Source organism: Hoplias malabaricus, chromosome 16, assembly GCF_029633855.1.
Source record: "Hoplias malabaricus isolate fHopMal1 chromosome 16, fHopMal1.hap1, whole genome shotgun sequence".
Classification (NCBI taxonomy): Eukaryota; Metazoa; Chordata; class Actinopteri; order Characiformes; family Erythrinidae; genus Hoplias; species Hoplias malabaricus.
In genome coordinates this window covers 25,410,004-25,430,091 of record NC_089815.1, presented here as the reverse complement: position 1 = coordinate 25,430,091, position 20,088 = coordinate 25,410,004, and the positions used below count along the sequence as shown (strand labels likewise).

The 20,088-nt window shown below is 37.3% G+C and overlaps 1 protein-coding gene across 2 annotated transcripts; it reads right to left on the bottom strand.

Annotated features, from left to right (window-relative positions):
- Positions 1-267: 267 nt before the first annotated feature.
- npepps (aminopeptidase puromycin sensitive) lies at positions 268-16,861 on the bottom strand. 2 transcript variants are annotated; one of them, XM_066647943.1, is made up of 24 exons: positions 16,453-16,484; positions 12,565-12,649; positions 12,050-12,109; positions 11,851-11,928; positions 11,469-11,590; positions 10,692-10,799; positions 9,540-9,740; positions 9,303-9,399; positions 9,174-9,207; positions 8,856-8,970; positions 8,344-8,508; positions 7,928-8,032; positions 7,566-7,626; positions 6,708-6,817; positions 6,481-6,544; positions 5,959-6,098; positions 5,673-5,807; positions 4,672-4,891; positions 4,216-4,358; positions 3,930-3,986; positions 3,573-3,680; positions 2,752-2,907; positions 2,221-2,268; positions 269-2,085 (listed from the first exon to the last, which is right to left on the bottom strand). In XM_066647943.1, the coding sequence occupies exons 5-24, from the start codon at positions 11,541-11,543 to the stop codon at positions 1,939-1,941; spliced, it is 2,289 nt and encodes a 762-aa protein (XP_066504040.1). In that variant the 5' UTR covers positions 11,544-11,590; positions 11,851-11,928; positions 12,050-12,109; positions 12,565-12,649; positions 16,453-16,484; the 3' UTR covers positions 269-1,938. The 2 variants fall into 2 exon arrangements, with proteins under 2 accessions (XP_066504039.1, XP_066504040.1); XM_066647942.1 differs by lacking the exon at positions 12,050-12,109 and having other exon boundaries at positions 268-2,085; positions 16,453-16,861.
- Between the last annotated feature and the right edge of the window lie 3,227 nt (positions 16,862-20,088).

Genomic DNA, 20,088 nt, shown 5'->3' with positions numbered 1-20,088 from the left:
TGTGTTGGGTCCAGAGCCTACCTGGAATCTCTGGGCACAAGGCAGGAATACCATCAGGGCAACATATGGGATCACACACTCACAATAGACAATTTTACACAGCCAATTGACCTAATGTGCTTTTGGATAGTGGGACGAGACCAGAGCCATAAAATCACGTGAACTGCTGAATAAATACGGAATTCATCACAAATGTGAATACTTTAACAGTAATTATCTAATTTATTTATTTTTATCTGAAAGCTACTTCTGGGTCAGGCGCATGACTGCACCTAGATATCAATTTAAATGCTTCATGATCAATACAGAACAACTTCAGCTATTTGGCGACATTTGTTTAAATAATTTTCAGAACATTGTAGTTTGCGCTTTTACTTTCTGCCTAAGAATTCAATAGTAAAATAGGCTAAAAGGATCCATTTGGTTTCAGCATTATTTGAAAATAGAAAAAGGTACTACGTTAAGCATGCACGTCCATATCTCACACATGAAACTGTTTACGTAATTCAGATTAAGATTTTCTCTTAATTTCTTTTCATCTTTAATGAACACCAATTGTATCCTTAAACAAAAGCACAACAAATGTTTCAGGGAAAGAGCTGGACAGTTTGATCTCCTGTAAAGTTGTGTTAAATCAGACAGACCTTTAAGAGATATACTCACTCCTCAAGCCTCTGCACATCTGTAACATCTGTCTGACATTCACCTGCATGTTTAAGTACAATTACCAGTCTGATCTGAATTATTATTATTGCAAACCAGTTTTACCGATTTAAGGCCTCAGAGCACAATTAGAGTACATCATCGTCATCACTTTAAGAGAGCCTTGACATGTTCTAGACTGAGTTGATCATTTCCAAGGTCCTACATAAGTTATGTTCGTTCTACTTCAGCTGTGATTTTCACGACATTAAAATAATTGTTGAATATACACTTTATAAAATGCTTTTTTTTTCCTTTTCTTTTTTTAACAACTCAGTTTTTATAATATGGCAGATGCAGGGTGTCAAATGACTTTCTCAGCTGTTCTTCAACAGGGCCAAGCTATAGGGCATGTGCTGCGGAAAAGGGGATACTTTAATATGGTAGGAGAAATGTATGATGCAATTCAAATCAGCTGAAAGTCTCAGCAAGAATACTTGAATTATACAATATACATACAGTACCATGCGTACGCTATTCGGTCTATTTTAACCGGTCTAGCGTTGGGGATCAGTGCCGATGCCATTAAATGTCCATTCTAATAACACACCACCTTGACCTTTAACCCCATTCTGCCAAGCCACAACTCAGGGTGATTCTTGGAAATCTGACTATAGCCATCATCACAGATGACATGACAGCAAAAAAAAAATAATTAATGACCAAAAACAAAAACAGAAAAACTTTAAATCATTGATATCAAACATTGTATTGTAAGCATGCCTCTTAATAAAGAGAGAGAGGTGGAAGAGGGAAAAACAGTTCTCATACTACTGTGTAAATGTGCGTACTGAAATGCCTTGCGGAGTACTGTACTGAATGAGTGCTAACTTTAAAAAGCATACGCATGCGTTTCCATCTTTAAAAATCAAAGGAAACAAACTAACAAAAAAAAAAAAATCCACACATTTGGCATGTTGGCCAATTTCATTCACATCTTTGCATGTATATCAACTACAGCAGGCAGAACAGGGTACAGCTTTGCTCATCACACTTCTGACAGTTCTGTTCTTCCGTCTTGTTTTGATTTCTCTTGGGTGATTCTCAAGATGAAGCTGCAGTGCTGTAATCTTTGTATTATTGTCACTGGATATAGAAAAAAAAGAAAGCCCGTTTGATTTCTGGACGCTCTCACTCTGGTCGGCGGAGGGGCGGAGGCAGCGATGATTTGCTGGGAGATCGGAGTGAGTGAGTGAGTGAGCAGGTCAGGAGAGGCCAGGGTCAAGGGTTCACGGGTCAGACTGGGGGCACCTTGCGCTGCAGCAGGTACTGGTGGATGTCCTCGGCATCCCGTTTGAGCCATTCTGCATTCAGGAGAATGTTCTCACAGCACTGTTGCACCGTACGCTCAGCTGCAGGAGCATGGTGACTCTCAAAGAAGCTCTAAGATTAACACAAACAAGCAGAAATGTAAAATTAGCACTCGTACAGCTAAGACCCTGCATACACTCACCATTCACATTCATTGTGAAGACAGAGACCTGATGCATTCAAAGTCTTCTCGGTTATGTGGCTTACCTTTACCTCTGCAGCCATTTTATCATTTGCAAACCCATCAACAGTAAGCTAAAGAAGAGATGTAAAAAGAAAAATATATATTAGCTCAAAATGTAGTATGATGGAGGTAAATTGCAATTGAGGGAGCCCCACAGCACCTGTCTAGCATGTTTAAGTGTCTGTCTTTATGGGCTCCAAAATATACCAGAGTAGCCAAAGCAAGCAGTGGTGCAAAAGCCTATTAACATTTTGCAAAGTTATAAACTAATGTACAAATGAGATCTTTTAAGCAGCTGTACACTTCTTATACCCATGAACAACCAGTTAACCAGCTGTGGCCATTACTTAAAAAAGGGCCCTTTGGCTAGGTTACAAATTGCAGAGGGAATTGTGCTCTGAGAAAAGCAAAAAGATTTGAGCAAAGATTTAGTACTTAGCAAAATTAATTATATTTTAAAATCTGTATTCAGTAGACTAAAACAAAGATGATGAAGTGTATAAAAACATCTTTATTCACTGATTATCAGTGAAAGTCTGTTAAGGCACTTTCACCTTGATGAGTCGTGATATGAGGAATCCGCCCTGGTAACGGTTATGAAGCTCCTCCCAGTTGTCTCTGACAAATTTCCAAGCTGCTTTGCGACCCTGCTTGCTGCTGCCTGCTACACCCCCAATCACAGAGACTGTGTCCTGGGGACGCACTTCATCCTGCGGTAACACAAAGAAATATTTTGTTTTATTTGGTTTATTTTTAACAATATTTCTGCTGCAATAAAACGTTAAATACAAATTCTAAAGGTTTCAAAATAAAAGGAAGTTCAAACAGTTTGTTACAGAATGCATCATGCATAAACGAACTGCTTAAAAGCTATTTCACAAGTCTTATTCATGTAGGTAGGTTTGAGCAATAGTGACAATTCCACTTCTCATACTTCCTCATAAATCCCTAACACAAACCCTCAGAACCTCTCATGCTGAAAGTGATAGATATTTTAAGATTTTAATGATTTTCAAATACATGTTTAAACAAGTGGCAGATTTAGGAGTATTAGGATCAAGCAATTTGGTTTAGTACAGAATTAGCATTGCTATCCTTTGGTTTTATCATAATTTCAGAAGTATATAACATGCAAGTCAAGTAAACAACTGTTTTCCAGGTCTTCTTCCCTGATTTGTAAGTACCTTTTTTATGTCTTTGTTCTGGGGAGAAAAAAAGCCTCATTAAAGTGAGCTGGGTTTCCTGTTGTAATCCCACCATGTCTTTCCTTTCTCTCTGTGCTGCTCATAAAAGTGCACGACCAGACGAACAAAGCTTTTGTTGTTTTGACCTTGTGAAAGTGTGTGTGTGTTTAAGTACTCATAGGCATACATACCGAGAGGGCAAAGTTTAACACTCTCTGGATGAGCTCAGGGGCTGAGATTGCTCCGAGGACCCTCTCTATACGATTTTTTTCCTCCTGCATATCTGCTTGCTTATGGAGCTACAGAGAGGGAAGTTGTTCATTCAGTCATTCATTTTCCATTCCATTTTGATCATGGCCAAAGTGACTCCAGAGGATATTATAATTCTACTGCATAATTACTATGCAATATATAGCTCAGACTAGAAAAATTCAAATTATAATAACTTTTTTTTAAATCACATTACATTAGGACTAACCCTACTGAGAATGGCTGCAAGAGTACCTGCAAGTTGCCAAAGATATATCATATCGCATGTAATAAATTACCTTTAGCATTGTATCCAGTGTTGAACTGTCCCCATGCTTCAGAACCGTTAGGTAAACCTGGAATAACAGAGAGAGAGAAAAAAATATCACATGTACAATTCATCTCTTTCATGTATCATATCACAAAATGAACTCTCTAGTTCTTCAGCTGTTGCCAATAAACATCTGAAGGGAGAACTACAAATAAATGAGGAAGTTGTTTGTGGTGTCCTCAACTCATGAACCGAAAAATAGCTGTAGTCTTAAGGAAAGGGGTCTGAATGTGTTTGGCTGTGGAAAATCTTACTGGACTCCTGAGGTCTGCAGAGAGGATCTGCTTGCCTTCCACATGTTCTTTAAATCTCCTCCGAGCCTCATCCAGCGTGGCCTTGTGTCCTGCCTTACCCAGCTTCCCCAAAACCAGTCCCCGCAGTAGAGCATCCAAATGTCCTGGTGAAGACACCATTAAAGGAAGGCATAAGCACAGAAACGTGAGAATGGGAAATGTAATCAAATCACTGAGATTAAAGATTTGTATCTATATTAGATGTCCCTTTTCTGCTGACTTTATTTTATCTTTTTGTATTACTAATATACATTTTTTAGGAAATCATCACTACATTTCAATTTTACTTTTAAAAATACAGTAAACAAAAACAAGACAAACACTTGAGAGGAAATTCACAATTAGGTTTTTTCAAAAGCCACTGTTTGAACACTCTCTTATTTTATTAATATCCACTCCCAGTTTACTGAAACTTACCTTCTCCAGGCTTGCTGTCCCAGCCTAGGTTGAGGCCAATGGGTGTGAAGAGGTCTCTGATAAACTCCTGGATCTCCTCATGGAACTCCGTGTAGGAGAGCAGAGAGGACAACACGCCTAGGTTACAGCTCAGGTCACTCCACACAGTGTAGTTAGGTTCATTCAAAAACGCCTCCATCATTTTCAGTACCTCCACGGTGCTAATCATACCAGCTCGAGACTGACACAGAGAGAGAGAGAGAGAGAGAGAGAGAGGGGTGGGAGGGGGGTGAGGGTGAACCATTTATAAAGTGATTAGTTCAAGATGATAAAACAATTATAATAACTGCTTTAAAAGTATTTTGAAAATGTTGAAATGTGTGCAGTAACTACATTGAAATTGTTCTACTGTTTTTCAATACAGTATTAATAAAGATTTAACTTTTGAACAGAGTAATCTTTTGTTCACTATAAGGGGAAGGGGAAGGAGCATGAGACCTTACACTCATAACTGCACAAACCAGTGTGACCGGACAGTTAGCTTCGCTATCAGTTTCAGTGTAGATATTATAGAGAGTAAAAAAGCAGAGTCTGTGGCAGAAAAAAAGCCATGTCTGAGGCTGTACTTTCAATAGTACTTAGTCACTTTATCCACATTTTTGTCTTTATTATTGAAAGAAAAACAAAAGTGCAGTTTCCAAAATGTTATCTTACTTTTATTGTATATTACTCCAGAATAAGACTGTAAAATCATCAGAGTTTAAAATAACTATAAATTATATAGTTTATAATATATATTTATATGGGCAAAACTCAAATCATATATGTAATGCAATATATACTGTATATGCATTTTCTAAGGCCAAATTAATGAAAAATTAATACTAAATTATATGGAAATGGTTTTTGGCTGCAATACAAGTCATTCTGAGTGAAATACTGAGAAAGAGAGAGCGAGAGAGCAAGAGAGACTAATGGATACATTGTGGTAATCTATAATGCAGTGAGTGTGCTAGCCTTACCAGAGAGAACAGGTCATTTTGAAGGCCAAGGCGATCCACAGGGAGCAAGGTGAGGTCTCTGATGCCTGGCAGCAAACTCTCCAGCATGGCAGAGCTGTACTGAATCCTATAGAAACCCACTGTGCCTGGATTTATCTACACAAAGAAGTAAAGGGCTAAATTCTATCAGGTCCAACAATCAAAAATTAAAGGATTTAAATAAGATGTGTTCATGAATCTATAAACAACTGCACAACTAACACCACCACATCAAAATCAGTATACATAGAGAAAAGACTGAGCCAACCTTGACCCACATATCTGGTCCAAGCTGAGGGATGGTGATTTTGCTTTCAGGTTGGTCTAACAGGAACTTTATCTTGGAACAGCTGGGGTCCTCACTGGTGCAGATGCTAATGGGGACCATCCAGCTAGGACAATCCTCCCCTATCAAACACAACCACACAGATATAAACAGAAAGGTTCCCAGGTGTACTTTTCATTCACTTCATTTATCACAAAGCAGTTTTACACACATTTGTTTCAACACAGCAGAGATAACTTTGTGAATATGCACAAAATAATATAACAAAACATTACACTTTTTATATGACTTATTAATAACAAAACGTTTCATTTTAAACTCGTTAGTCAACACCAAAGCCCAATTTGAAAATTAATGTTGTATGTTTATGTAATAAAATTGTTTTAAATTACTCAAATTCAAAACATTACTCAAATATATTTAATATTCATAAAGCAGTGAGATGTAAAGGACAACTTTCCTGGAATAAAAAGAAGGTTAAATCCTGAAGTCATCTTCACCCACCATTGTGTGGTCCACTAGCACAGAATTTCTTCTGAGATATCTTCAGCACCCGATCAGGTCCTTGCTAAAAGAAAATAACACTACAATCAAAAAAGAATGAAAAGTTGATATTCATTTAATTTAATGAAAGATTGGCACCATACAAACTGTACAAGCAATGAGCTGCGTTATTATTTAAACTTTGCATGCTGTCTTTACTTGGATGACTGATACGGAAGCTTCACTACCTGCTCTTGGTCCACTACAATAATAGGGAATCCCATCTGTTTGGTCCAGGAGTTCATCACCGCAGCAATAGGTTTCCCACTAGACTGCTCTAAACAGTCCCACAGGTCCTCTGAAACAAAGAAGGTGCACATAAAAAAAAGGACAGTTTGATGTGTTATTTCTTTTGTGTAAATATTTAAAATTATCACAATGTTAAACTTCTTTCACAAATACATGTTCATTTTTAACTCAAACAAGTTCGGCCATTTTAGGATTGTTGTAAGACATAATATTTAATTAAAATTGTTCACTTAGTAATTTATAATCAGCTAAAACATCATGATAGTCCTAGTGCTATGGTGCAAATAAAACATAAAATAATGGAAGCAGACCCCTTTCATGTTTCCATGGAGGAAATAGATTACAGGCAGGTACACACCTGTTAAAACTTGGTCCATTCTTGCACATCTGTGTATTCATTACAATACATAATCCAACATGTATTATATTACCTATTGCTGGTTTAAAACTAACACCTTAAAATCATGTTTTAACCCATGTACCTTATATAAGCCCTATTCAAACTGGATTTGATACACATGATGAAGCTTTGTAAATGTTTATCAACTATCAACCCAAACCCACCTTTTAGTATTAACAATTATTTAAATCTATCACACAAGAATGCTATAACTACTATGTAAAAACAGCCATGTGCATTGTTACTGTTACAGTGCTTAACAATTCTTCTAGTACTACATTTGTTTATATTTAATGAATTCATTTCTTTTCTTTGTCCTTTTGTCCGTTAAAGATATAAGTGAATTAACAAACTAACTATGACTGTATTTTAATGAAGTGTCCCAACAATCTTTTACCTGTAGAAGCATTTTTGTGTTGAAACTTTAAAAGGTAAGCATTCATTCCCTTCCTAAAGTCCTAAAAATCACAAATAAAAAAAAAAACAGTTATTCAGAAATGTGGGGGCACTATATTCAATACATGTGTATAAGACTTCACGAAGTAAAAATTCTTTGCAGATCACAAAGGTCCAGTGGCGTTTTATATCAAGGACAACAAGGCCTAGCAGATTATTGACTGAGTAATAAGTAGGTCAGCTAACATAGCATTCATGCACCCGTTGGAAAATTGTTTTTTTTTTTTTTTTTTTTTTTTTGGAGCAGAGAGAATAGTTCCTATCCTTCTGGAGGGGGTGAGTTTGTTTGAGTTTGTCTCTTACCTCATCTCCTATGTAGTTGTGAAGCATTCGTATAACGGAGGCCCCTTTACTATAAGATATGGCGTCAAATATTTCATCCACCTCTGAGGGGTGTCCTACATTAACCTGCCACACACACACACACACAGAGAGAGAGAGAAAGGAGAGAGAGCTAAACTCTCATATTGAATTACACTAAATCTAAGCCTGGAATGCAAACACAGTAACTGACACGGCAGTGTACACAGAAGTAGATTTCAGCTATGCAGCTTGAAATAGAGAAGACGAAACGTTATACTTTCTTGGTAGAAACATTTGGAATAGTTTTACAAACACATCTGAACATCATTCATAAAGATTTTAAGAAACTATTGAAAGGGGGGAGAAAAACAAGCACAGTTTTTATTTATTTCTTTATTTATTTTAAATATACACACCTCAATGGGGTGACTGTTATCAAGAGCATCCAGATCCAGAGCCCTGGTGTAGTCCGCAGACACAAACTGGGTCCAGATGTCGTACTCAGGAAAACAGTGGTCCACACAGAGGTACTCAATCCATGATGCAAAGCCCTCATTAAGCCACAAATGGGTCCACCACTCCTACACAATATAACTCTTTCAGTTTACAGATTCCAGAGGTTTATAATCTAATGCAAGTCAACAAGGTTACATTCCCATACAGTTGTATGTTATTAACTAATCATAAACAAATACGGAATAAAAACAAAAATCCTTAACCATTATTAATTCACAAATTATTTTTATGTTCACTATATTAACAATAACTTCATTAAATTTATCTTCATGAAATCACATTGATTAAAACTGAAAAGAGATTTGTTTTTAATCAAGGACTATTAAATTAATACCACATTTTAAAATGTGCTTCTCATTAGACAATAAAAACAGCCTGCATGGTTCACCTCACTGAGAGTTCACACACTCACCATAGTAACCAAATTCCCAAACCACTGGTGTGCCAGCTCATGCCCCACTACCAGGGCCACCCACTGACGTGAAGACGCACACGAGTTCTTTGGGTCGATCAACAGAGCAGTCTCCCTAAATAAATTTTAAGATGAGAAGCATATTCAGGATACATTTCCACACATTATAAAACATTAAAACACAAATTCAAAAAGACACCTTGTTATGGAACAAGCCTACAATAAAATGTTATTGACTACATAACATTAAAACTGCACAGCCACAAAAAGAACCTCAATAATTTAGTGAACAATAAAATCATTAAGTTTTCACTGTACCTGTAAGTAACAAGGCCCCAATTTTCCATGGCACCTAAACAGAACAAAGTAGTATATAATAAATTATACCATCACAAACATTGGAAACAAGTTAGCACAATTTATTGACATGAAAATTTTGCTACGCACCAGCAGCAAAGTCAGCAATAGCAATTAGATCAATTTTAGGCAAGGGATAAGGAACACTGAAATACTCTTTGTAGAAAGGTAAGGTCTTTGTAGCCACCTAAAAAAACAGGAGAGATAAATAGAAGACAAAAACGCATTATTTTGCATTCTTATTGAAACTGCTGATAGTGTTTTAGTATGAAAGTTTTACAAAGATTTGTAGAATTACACCAGAATAGTCAGGGCGGAATAACTCACCTCCAGTGCAAACTTCCCTTGCTCTGCTTTCCCCACAGGAGTGTACACACGGACTGTCACGCCATCAGACGACTGGCTTTCCACAAAATCATATTCTCCAATGACAAATGCCACCAAATAGGTGGACATAATGGGTGTTTTAGCAAACTTCACCTCCACCAGACTGTCATCTTCAGGGTATGGCTTTCGATCAATAACATTCTGCAGTGTTGGAAAACAGTTATGATACCCAGATAATATTAGAAGCTCTATTTTTCTCTGCATTATGCTATGAAAGAGTTCTTCAACTTATTTAATTGGTTAAAGGCCTTTTAGAAACAGAAGCTTTCAGGGCAAAGGCATGTCAGCCTGTTTCTGTTTGCATTTTCTTTCCATTAGCAACTGTAATTAGCATTCCATCTTGAAATCAATAGTGAAACCAGAGCTACACAACCATTACACTCTCAGCCCCTCTCAACTCTGATTTGAGATCTACTGACTTGCACAGATGATAAAGGAATATTGGCTTTCATACAACATGGTAAGCATCCTCTAATTCAACATGGGGCCGAAAGGCAGAACACACTTATGCACTCTATTGTTTATTACACAAACATCAGCTAATAAGTATTTTTTTTTTTTAAGTATGCATTTTTTCCATGTTTTTGCAGTTATAATCCTCTACCAAAAAGGGAATTCTCTAAAAGGCTAAGAAAAGAAGAGTAAATCCCAACATTTTTATGACATATCAACCCAAATCCCCAGAAAAATTCACCCTCATCTAATTATGTTAAATATTGTGCACAAGATCCTCTATTACAAAAAGTGAGAAAATCTCATTTCCAACCCCAATTGCAAGTACCTTTCTTCATTCTTAAAACAGGCACAGAAATCTGTATTTGGATTCCACTGTTAAAGAAACATTTCTAATACTATATATTAAACAATTAGTATTCTGCTTCAAGATACGGAGAGGACATTAAAGATGTCCTCAGCACTACTGAGTGACAGCTGGCCTGCATCAGCTGTGAGGAACTACAATGCCTCTGAGCCTGTGTTACATAACACACACACACACTTTGCTACAGAATACAAAGCCTGCGCTGAGTAATGTGAATCTAGTCATTTGGGGTCTAGTGTTTTCACAAGGGCAGAGAAAGGTTTGACACATACCATATTTGACAAGGCTACACGGTCCTTGGGGACAATGAGGGTGATGTCAAAGGTGGCTTTGATAGCAGGCTCATCCCAGCAGGGGAAAGCTCGGCGAGCATCCGTGGCCTAGGGGCACAGAGTGAAAGAGACACAGAGAGAGAAAGAGAAAGAGGGAGATAGAGAGTAGGAGAGAAAGAAAGGGGGGGGGGGGGGTCATAACAGATAAAAGGGGAGCAAAAAGAGGTCAGAGAAAGCTAGGTCATGTGACAGTGGTCGAAAGACATGCTAGAACATTTGTTTGCATACACACAGAAATTCAACATAACAAACAAGGATAGTATCCGTAACCCTAAATTCATTTGTGTGCTCGCCAAGCATATAGGGACTACATAGACACACAAAATCAAACACCAATCTCATTTAATTAGATGTACATTAGCACATTTTAAGCCCATGTTAAACCTTGTTTATTAATAACTAACTTTAGTCATAGCTTCACAAACAAAAATCTGAACTGATAAATGTGTCCCAAAACAATAACAATCCACACAATGCAGCTGTAAATACGTACAGGGAAATGTCCTCTTTCCTCTGTTCTGTCTATGATCTAAAGTTTATTACCAGTTAGTTCAATGTGAAGTTACTTTTGAGTAGAATTCAAGACATTTTACTATATATCAAGTGACCAGCTGAATCCTCCCAAATTAAAATTAGTAGAGCACTATAATCTAAATTTTGGGACACAGAATAATTGTTGGAACTACAAGAAGGTAAATTATCTGCTTGGGAAAATACCTCAAACTGTGTGACAGCAGCATAGCGGATTTCTCCTGAAGGAGTTGCATATTTACTTCTGTAGAATCCTTTCATTTTGTCATTCAACTCTCCAACAAAGTCTATCTTCAGCGTACCCGACCCTAAAAATCAGGTAAAAACAGGTGTTTGCTTTTAAGGTGTAACTATCATTGTGGCTGGTTCACAATTGGTTCAAACTATAAAAAGAATTCATCACAAGGTATGAGTCATTGATGTGATAGATGAAAATGAATCATTAAGCCCTTGACAGCAAGTTGATTAGGCCTGATTCAAGCTGCTGAAAAATAACTATAGAAACTGATTGCACAGAGAATGTTTGCATGAACACAGCTGAGCCCACTGGTGTTGCTGTGATGTTTACCTTTCTGAAGAACACTGGGAAATGACAAAGTGACCTTCTCATCCTCATTCTGATAGTTGAATCCTGTAGCGTTAATTTCTATGTTAAGAAAGAAACAAAAATCTGTTACATATATTTTACAAAAGGCTAGCCTCATTAGACAAGACTAAACAATAGCATCTGTAAATTCCTTCTAAGAATATCAGAATATCTAACTCACAGTATCACTGCGTGATAAGGATGAAATTCTATGCTGCAATCACACTGCTAGGCTTTGCAACTGCGATATGCAGGGAATATAATAAAACAAATTAGTGAATCCTTGATGTTACATGATTAATGATCAGCCTGCATTACTTTTACCAAAATATATGATGCTTGTCGAGGATCATAAACATCAACATGGTCAGCCTTGATTATCAAAACACAGACACAGAACCTTGCTCATTACACTCAAAGAACACAATAAAAATTGGTCCTAGTCTTATTAGCATGTTGTCTTCTGTGATATCACTAAATTGTGATATTGATAAACCAATGATAAAAATATGCAGCTCTAAGCAAACTAAATAATCTCAAGTAAGCAGCTTTATAGCACCATTTTTGCTTAAACCCTAAATTAAGCATAGATTAAGGATGTTAAAATGAGTTTAGAAATAGAATGAAGTTACTAAACATATGCAAGGTCACGGACTGAAATGATGACTGTGATGGTGACAAGAACTGCATACTCACCTTCCCCTCCTTCTGGTGCAAAAGATGCAGTGATAATATCAATATCAGCACAGTTCATCACTATCTGGTTAGTCCCTTGTGTAACCTGGTAATTAAAGCAAAACACAAAGAATTCTCCATAAAATATGAGTTAATGAGTAATAAAATTATAAAGTTTGCATTCACATAAAATGAACTGCCAACAGGCCATGTGTGCTCTTTCATTAGAATGAATATCTGATAACTGGGACTGGATTAACTAACATTATTCTGTATAAACCTGGCTGATTCACTCAGCCTAGTAATTCATATTCCTCTAAAGTGCACACTATAGCGTAAAAAGTGTGCAGAGTTGCTCAGTAGGAAGTGATTTTTTTTCCCCCATTGGAACAATCAATACCTCTTAAAGGCTGTTTATATGGACACATTCTATTTTTCAACCTCAAAGAATAACATGTCACACCTAAAGCAAGTCAAAATGGGACTTCTGTGTGCAGGAAACAGTTCACTTATTCAGGTAACTGGGAGGAAAATAACTGCAGTATGTGGTTTAACTGGATTAGGGCAAAGAGGTTATTTTCCTTTGCTTTTCTCTTTTGTCCTGTAAAGCTGAGGCTTAATTTTTCCTAAATAAGCAAACAAACATTCAGCAAGATACAAAAATGAGTTAGAGTTAGATTAAACACTCTTGTAAGTACAAACAGCCATTTATATCTCCAATGATATTTTGTGTGTTACTGTTTGAGTCTCTTTCACACAATATGAACTTTAGTTTAAGATCCAAAACCTGGCCCTACAGTCTGAAATATATGTCTTAACCAAAGGTGCTTGGGTTTTTTTAAATAACAGGCAATATATCATCATATAGCCTCATTCCACTGCAAGAAAGAACTGTTATCGTCTCTGAATCTCACCATTCCATACTGGTATAGACTTGTGAGCTTGGTTACAGTTCCTGTTGCCGTCGGTTTGTGTGATTAGGCAGCGGCTAGAAAAATGGCAGTGTCCTAAGTGGATTATTATAAATGTTGAACCATTCAGCAAATACAAACATCTTTAAGCCAACCCACCAGAACTGTACAGCTGCCTTCCTGTCAAATAAACTAGGCAAACTAGCATTGTGGCCCAAACATTGTCCATGTGGGAACTCCACAGGAAATTACAATCTTTGCTCAGAACCATTTAGCTCTGCAGCAGAAAAGATGTTTATGTGAGGTATAATAAAACCATGTTAATGTTTAATACTACATCACTCAACATCTTAAAGAGTTTGATCCTGTTTTTGCATTGAATTAATATAATTGTTTTAAGGATTGCATGAAATACATCAATAAGCACCTTTTTGGAACCATGAAAAAAGAAGTATTCATCATCAGTGGGATCATTTAACACATTAACAGACTTAACTATCTCCATGCACCAGCCTAATGGGAACATATGAGGAAATAATCAGTCATTACTCTTCAGTTTTGTAAACAGTGGGCTCAGATGAGATAGCACTTTAGAGAACACATGAGGCTTGCTGTAGATGGCTGAGACTTTTTAGCCCACTTTTTACTGAGGGTGACGATAATATTTGAGGCATTTTGGGGGATGTAGTTAATCTCATGCTCCAATGAGACTTGGCACAGAGGCCACACTGAGCTAACGGGAATTTCACAACGGGGTTACATTAGAGTGAAGCACTAAGTGACAAACAGTGCATTGTACTGGCTTTAAAAATGCATTAAAAACACTTCAGCATAAGAAAAGGCAGTAATCTAACTTAAGCGCTTTAAGTTTATCTACACAACAATGACTCTACAAACTATTTCACCATCAAATTTAACTCTGCGGTGGACCAGAGTAAATATAGAAGGCACGAAAGGGCAGTAAACAGGGTAACATGGGAATCTGGCATATCAATATATCAGTCTAGTATGTGCAGTGTAAACATGATTACATACATAATTTTATTAATAGTTTCATAACTCTGCAGTTTTAATGATGTTCTGCATCAGATTCCAGCAAATAAGGAACGCAATTTGTTGTGCATCATGTGCCAAAAACTCAAATAGACCATTTAATCAAATTACACGTAAACATTTTTGTTCTGAGTTCAGTAATATTTGAGGTGTGAGTATTTTATAGCATGTTTGTTACTAATCTAAGTCTAAACCTTAAATCTCTCTTTTTGCAATGAATGTATATGGTGAGTGAGGTTGTTGTTTAGGTAACAGTGTGAACATAGCGCTGTGTAACTGACCCACAGAGCTCACAAAGCAACAATGGGCATATTAAGGTTTAATAGTCCCATGGAGTGGATATACAAGGTTTAATCTCTCTGCAATTCATAAGTGAATTGTTCTTTTTATGAGATATTTTGCACTGACTCCGTCAACTGGAATCAAAAAGTGACTTATTCAGCAGTTTACTATAATTCTAGTAAAATGTGAGTGACAGTGATGCATAATTTAAGATAAGATAAAAATATACAACATTATATAATTACCTCTTTAAATATATATATTCAAACTTGAGGTTATATTTTATGCAGTTTTTCAAAGCATAGGAGTTAGAAAGACGTATATTTTGGATCCACATGAACGTATTTTTACTTTTTCAAATCATATGCAAGAGTCAGAATCCATGTAAAGAATTTATGTTGTGATAGCAATGTCTTACTGAAATTTACTGTAAAAAAAAAAAAAAGACATGAGATTATATATATATATATATATATATATATACACACACACACTTTTTTTTATAAACATATCCTCACCCATTCAGCTTACACCTGATTCTATTTTTACTTTTACAGTGATATTAGCCCACCCTACTTTCTGGAAAAGGCCACCTGGAAATGAATTATGCCTGTTTTATTATGTTAAAAATATAACAAGTTATTCAAGGACCTCAAGGAATAGGAAAACAGAATAAAATTTGTATTAAATAACTCAAGATAAGAATGTAGCATGAAGGCACACTAAAAATAAGTAAATGGCAAAAAGTAGGATCAGACAAATCTAAGGCTGAAGAGGAGGCTGACAGTTTGCAGGAAACTATATCTCAGACCAAATTGTGATGACATAATAATTTAGGTTGTTAATACACTCGTTCAGTGGTAGTCTCCTTGAGAGAAAACAACACTGGCATGCCGGTCTTCTTGATGTTCACCGTTGTCCTTTACCTAAGAAAGCTTTCATAAACCCTCACACTGAACAGCCCCTGCCTTTAACGGAGGGCAAGCTGTATTGCTGAAGTTGGCATCGTTTTCTAGTTTCCGTTCCACCTTAAATGGCAGTCACACCAATTAAGGTGGAACGGAAAATTAAAATAAGAAGCCAACTTCAGCCTGAAACGTTATCCTGAAAAGGCAGTTACGTTGACACAGTCTGCTAAGTTCGCTATCCCACTGCGTGACAGCATGAAAACTGGAAAAGTTATCTTTTTACTAAGTTCACTAGCTAGCTATATCTGCTTCTCACTGAGGCTATAATCTAGTGGCTGATAGCTAAGCTAAGTCAGCCAGCTACACTGCTAACACAGCCACCAAGCTAGTTTAGCTTAGCAATAACTAAGGCTGTGTCACAAATGACTCCACACTGCCTTCGCAGTGCACTTCACAAGTCACTATATTACGACTACTGCACACATATATTGCACTCTATGTTAGATAGAGAAAGTCTTCCAGGTCATGGTTGACTATAAAGGGCTCTCTATTCGACACAGGAGGCAGTTTTTGGATGTAGAAGTATACTTGCTTCATGACCTACATAGGGCACTTGACAATGAGTAGGGGGCCATTTGAGGAACAGCCTAAATAGACGGTTAACAAGCGTGAACGCGAATGGTTATTACCTCCTAACGTTCAACTGTTTACGTCCTCAAATGCAATAGAATGAAAACGCGCTGTAGCCAACCTACCTCCACGGCTGCCTCCAGTTTGCCCTCGAAGGTGAAGTCGATGAGGTCGGGCTTAAGAGACAGCCCGTAGTTGACAGGGAAGACGTCAGTGGGCAGCCGCACGAAGGGCCTCCTCTCAGGCATGGTGACTAACTGTGGGACGGTGGCGTTCACAGAGTTTATGGAGACCGTACTTTGTCTAACACAGAGTGCACTGAATCTCAAAATCAAAGAGACGCGCTTCAGCGGCGAGAACAGACCTCGGGGTTTGACTTGTCGAACGAGTGACAGAGACACCTGACGACTCAGAAGCAGCAACATAAACCCCGTGGGATGTGTCGCTAACTCGCTCCCGTCCTCCCCTCTCTCTCTCTCTCTCTCCCGCTCACTCCCAATGCACCGAAAATAGCTGGACTGTGTAGACGTGCGCGCTCTCGTCTTCGAATAACGTCATCGCGTAAAGGGGCCCCAAAGTGAAATCACGTACACAATTGTTTCCCCTCTTTACTCCTGTACTTAGAAGTTTAACATTTACGTGTTTACATGACCTCCATAAATATAAACAGAAATACCCTTTAATCTAACGATAATCCATCGTCTCGGTTTCTTCTTTTTTGTGTTTTTTTTCTCGACTTTATTTACAGTTTAACATTAAACATTAACTTGTGTCTATTTCACATTCGTATTCTTTTTTCCTTGAATAAAAATCTAAGGCAAATCTATATAATATTATTGCTTCAATCAAAACCAGAGCGCTTCCGCTAGCACAAAAACGTACGCTGCTCATTTTTACCAATCATTAACTCCTAAAATCCCATGCTGTTCCTCACATCAAAATTTCCTTTTAATTACACTGTTTAATGTTTTCACAATTTCAATTTTAAATACGGTAGTTGAAGGATCTGAATTGTTTGCATTTTTTCATTTCAAAATGTTTTGTTTTAAATATTTGACAATTGTTTTAGAAAACATTAAATTCAATAGAATAGCATATTGTCCATAACATATTTTTGTAAACTATTTGTACTTATTTCTTATATGTACATTTATTTGTAAATTAAAAAATTAACTAAACATTATATGGTCCCTAATCCTGACACACTTTAGACATGTATTTCTGCATAATTGCTAGAAACATACATATATATATATATATATATAAAACACAAAATGTATTGTTCTACCTTATTATGTGATGGTGATGGTAGGGATTCACCACTCTGAGTGAATTAATCAGATTATTCCTAGAAATGGTTTTACTTCAAAAGAAACTGGGTCAGGTGCACATTATTATTTTTATTGCTTTAAATCGGGTTGGGCACACCTGCTGTTCAGGTGTTGTTTCATTTATAAGTACATGAGCACATCATTAATGTTTAACCACAATGATTGTGAATCTTGTTACATTTGCAAATGATGCAGTAAAATGCGAGAGTTACTTTTGTTGGTATGTAGATCTGGATGACACCTGCAATATATTTTGCCGTTTTACTTTGCTTTAACACACTATACATTTAAATGTATAATCTGATAATATATTCTGAACACTAAAATTAATTGTAATAGTAATTGATATTTTTTAACGGAAGTAAGTACAAATGAAATCAAAAGTAGACGCACAGCAAACAGTTCAGGAAAATGCATTATTTTACTGAACAATTAAAAAGTTATGGAGTAATTAAAGAATAATTGGATGTATTGTGCTGCTTCAAACATGACTGTAGTGTTTTAAAAAACAAACAAAACAAAATGCTCCTAACCATCCATCAAAGCCTGTTGTGCCATAAACAAAAGACATGAAAACACCTGTCAGAGTGTTTACACCAAAAGACACTGAGGTTCTGGATATATTCACTCATTTTCAGGTAAGGGGTGTAGAAAGCCAACAGCAGGTGAGACTAAATACATGATGTAGATCATTGAATCAGCTGCAGATAAATTCAGATGTCACACACACACTGCCACAGACATAATTAAATTACCATTTACACAGGCGCAGTGTAATTGAGATTAGATCACTGGGTCACTTAAACATGTTTCAGGGGTCACAAGAAACCCAGATATAGTCTACAGTAGATAAGAGCAGTTTAAATAGAATGTGTAAACCATACAAGATATTTTCCCGGTGGATCAAGGAACTCATGTCCAAACTAGCTGGAGGGCCTACATTTAACCCATCTAAAGCCCATTATCTATTAACAGTAGGGTGACCAGACGTCCTCTTTTACCCGGACATGTCCTCTTTTTAGACTTTAATAAACGTCCGGGATTTAGTTTTTCTAGAGCTAACATAGAACTTCGAGAAGTTTCGTTCACAAACTAGTCCCGCCCTCCCCTACTCCGATTGGTTCGCTTAAGTGAGAAGGGGGCGTGGTGAAGTAGCTTTATTGGGCGATAACCTTCCCTGTAAACATTTAATTGGTCAGTCTGCACGTCAGTAGTCGTCCCCCCCCCCCCTTTTTTTTTTTTTCACCATCTCAGATCTCAGAACATACAGGGCCTCACTTCGTGGGGCAAATGTTTGACCGGCTGAGAAAATATGAATGGATCATGGTGGGTCCTAACTACACAACATATGACGTCAACAATACAAACCAGTCCTGAAATTCATCTTTTTTTTGTGGACATTGTGGAATTCCCAGAAATATCTATGTGTTAGGTTTTATGGGATAAATACCTGGCATTTGGAAGTAGTAAACTCTCAGGTTCCATGTAGTGGTACTTTAATATAGTAAAAACAGTTTACAATATAGGTGACACCTGATAACGCGATTTTGCTGGTGTTCAGCTGGAGTGGAGAAAATCAGTAGCACCCTCTACTGGACATGACTTGATAGTTTTTAATTATAATGTGTAATTTTATGTCTAACCCACAGGAGGCAGTATAATGCTATAATATAATGCTACAGAACGGATTAAAACTGATGATTTAGTCTCTTGATATTGCTGCATTGAGAGTTTATAGCCCGTTATATACTAAAGTCAGTGAAGCCACGTAAATTCAATTTCCATTTTAAACGGTTATATGTACATATTACAAGTGAGGCACTGGTTAAATCACCAGTTACTGTAGTCATACAAAATAGTCAGGCGGTTTAACAGTGCAAAAGACTGAGTGACGCTGTATCGTTCAGGCTGAAGTGCAGGGTCTGTTCTCGGGCGCGATCCCACTACTGATCGGCACGGGGGCTTTGACCTGCTCCGTCTCCGACCTGGGCCGGTTCACCCCTCCTTAGGCGACCTGGTGGTCCCAAGCTCCCTCGGGAGCACCATATCGATACCGAACTTAGTGCGGACACCCGATCGACACAGTCCCCTACAGCCCAGAACCCCTGAGCTCAAGCGCTCCGCCAGCCTCAGCCTCCCAGAGCTAGGATTACAAGCGCACGCCACCGCGCCCGGCGAGAGAGAGCGGATCTAAAGAGCTTTTAAGCACAGCTCCTCTTGCCCTCTGGTGGACAGAGGAGGAACTACACTCCCCAAAAAGACACCCCTATTGTCTAGGGGTAAAAAGAAGAAATAATAATAATAATAATAAATAATAATGAAAATAGATTAGTTCAAACTTCATACCACAGTTACAACAACGTGTACACCATTACACGAAACCTTAAACCTATCAGTAAAAGAACTGTTCGTTTTCAAACCGTCTGGGTA

What these genes read in the sequence shown, in the direction of transcription:
- npepps (XM_066647942.1), bottom strand. Translation starts at nt 16,752, where the DNA reads ATGTTGCTGCTTCTGAGTCGTCAGGTGTCTCTGTCACTCGTTCGACAA. An exon ending in AAGGGAAGTTTGCACTGGAG is followed by an intron (nt 9,400 to 9,539) that starts GTGAGTTATTCC and finishes CTGTTTTTTTAG; the next exon opens with GTGGCTACAAAGACCTTACC. An exon ending in AAAATGACCTGTTCTCTCTG is followed by an intron (nt 4,892 to 5,672) that starts GTAAGGCTAGCA and finishes TCTCTGTGTCAG; the next exon opens with TCTCGAGCTGGTATGATTAG.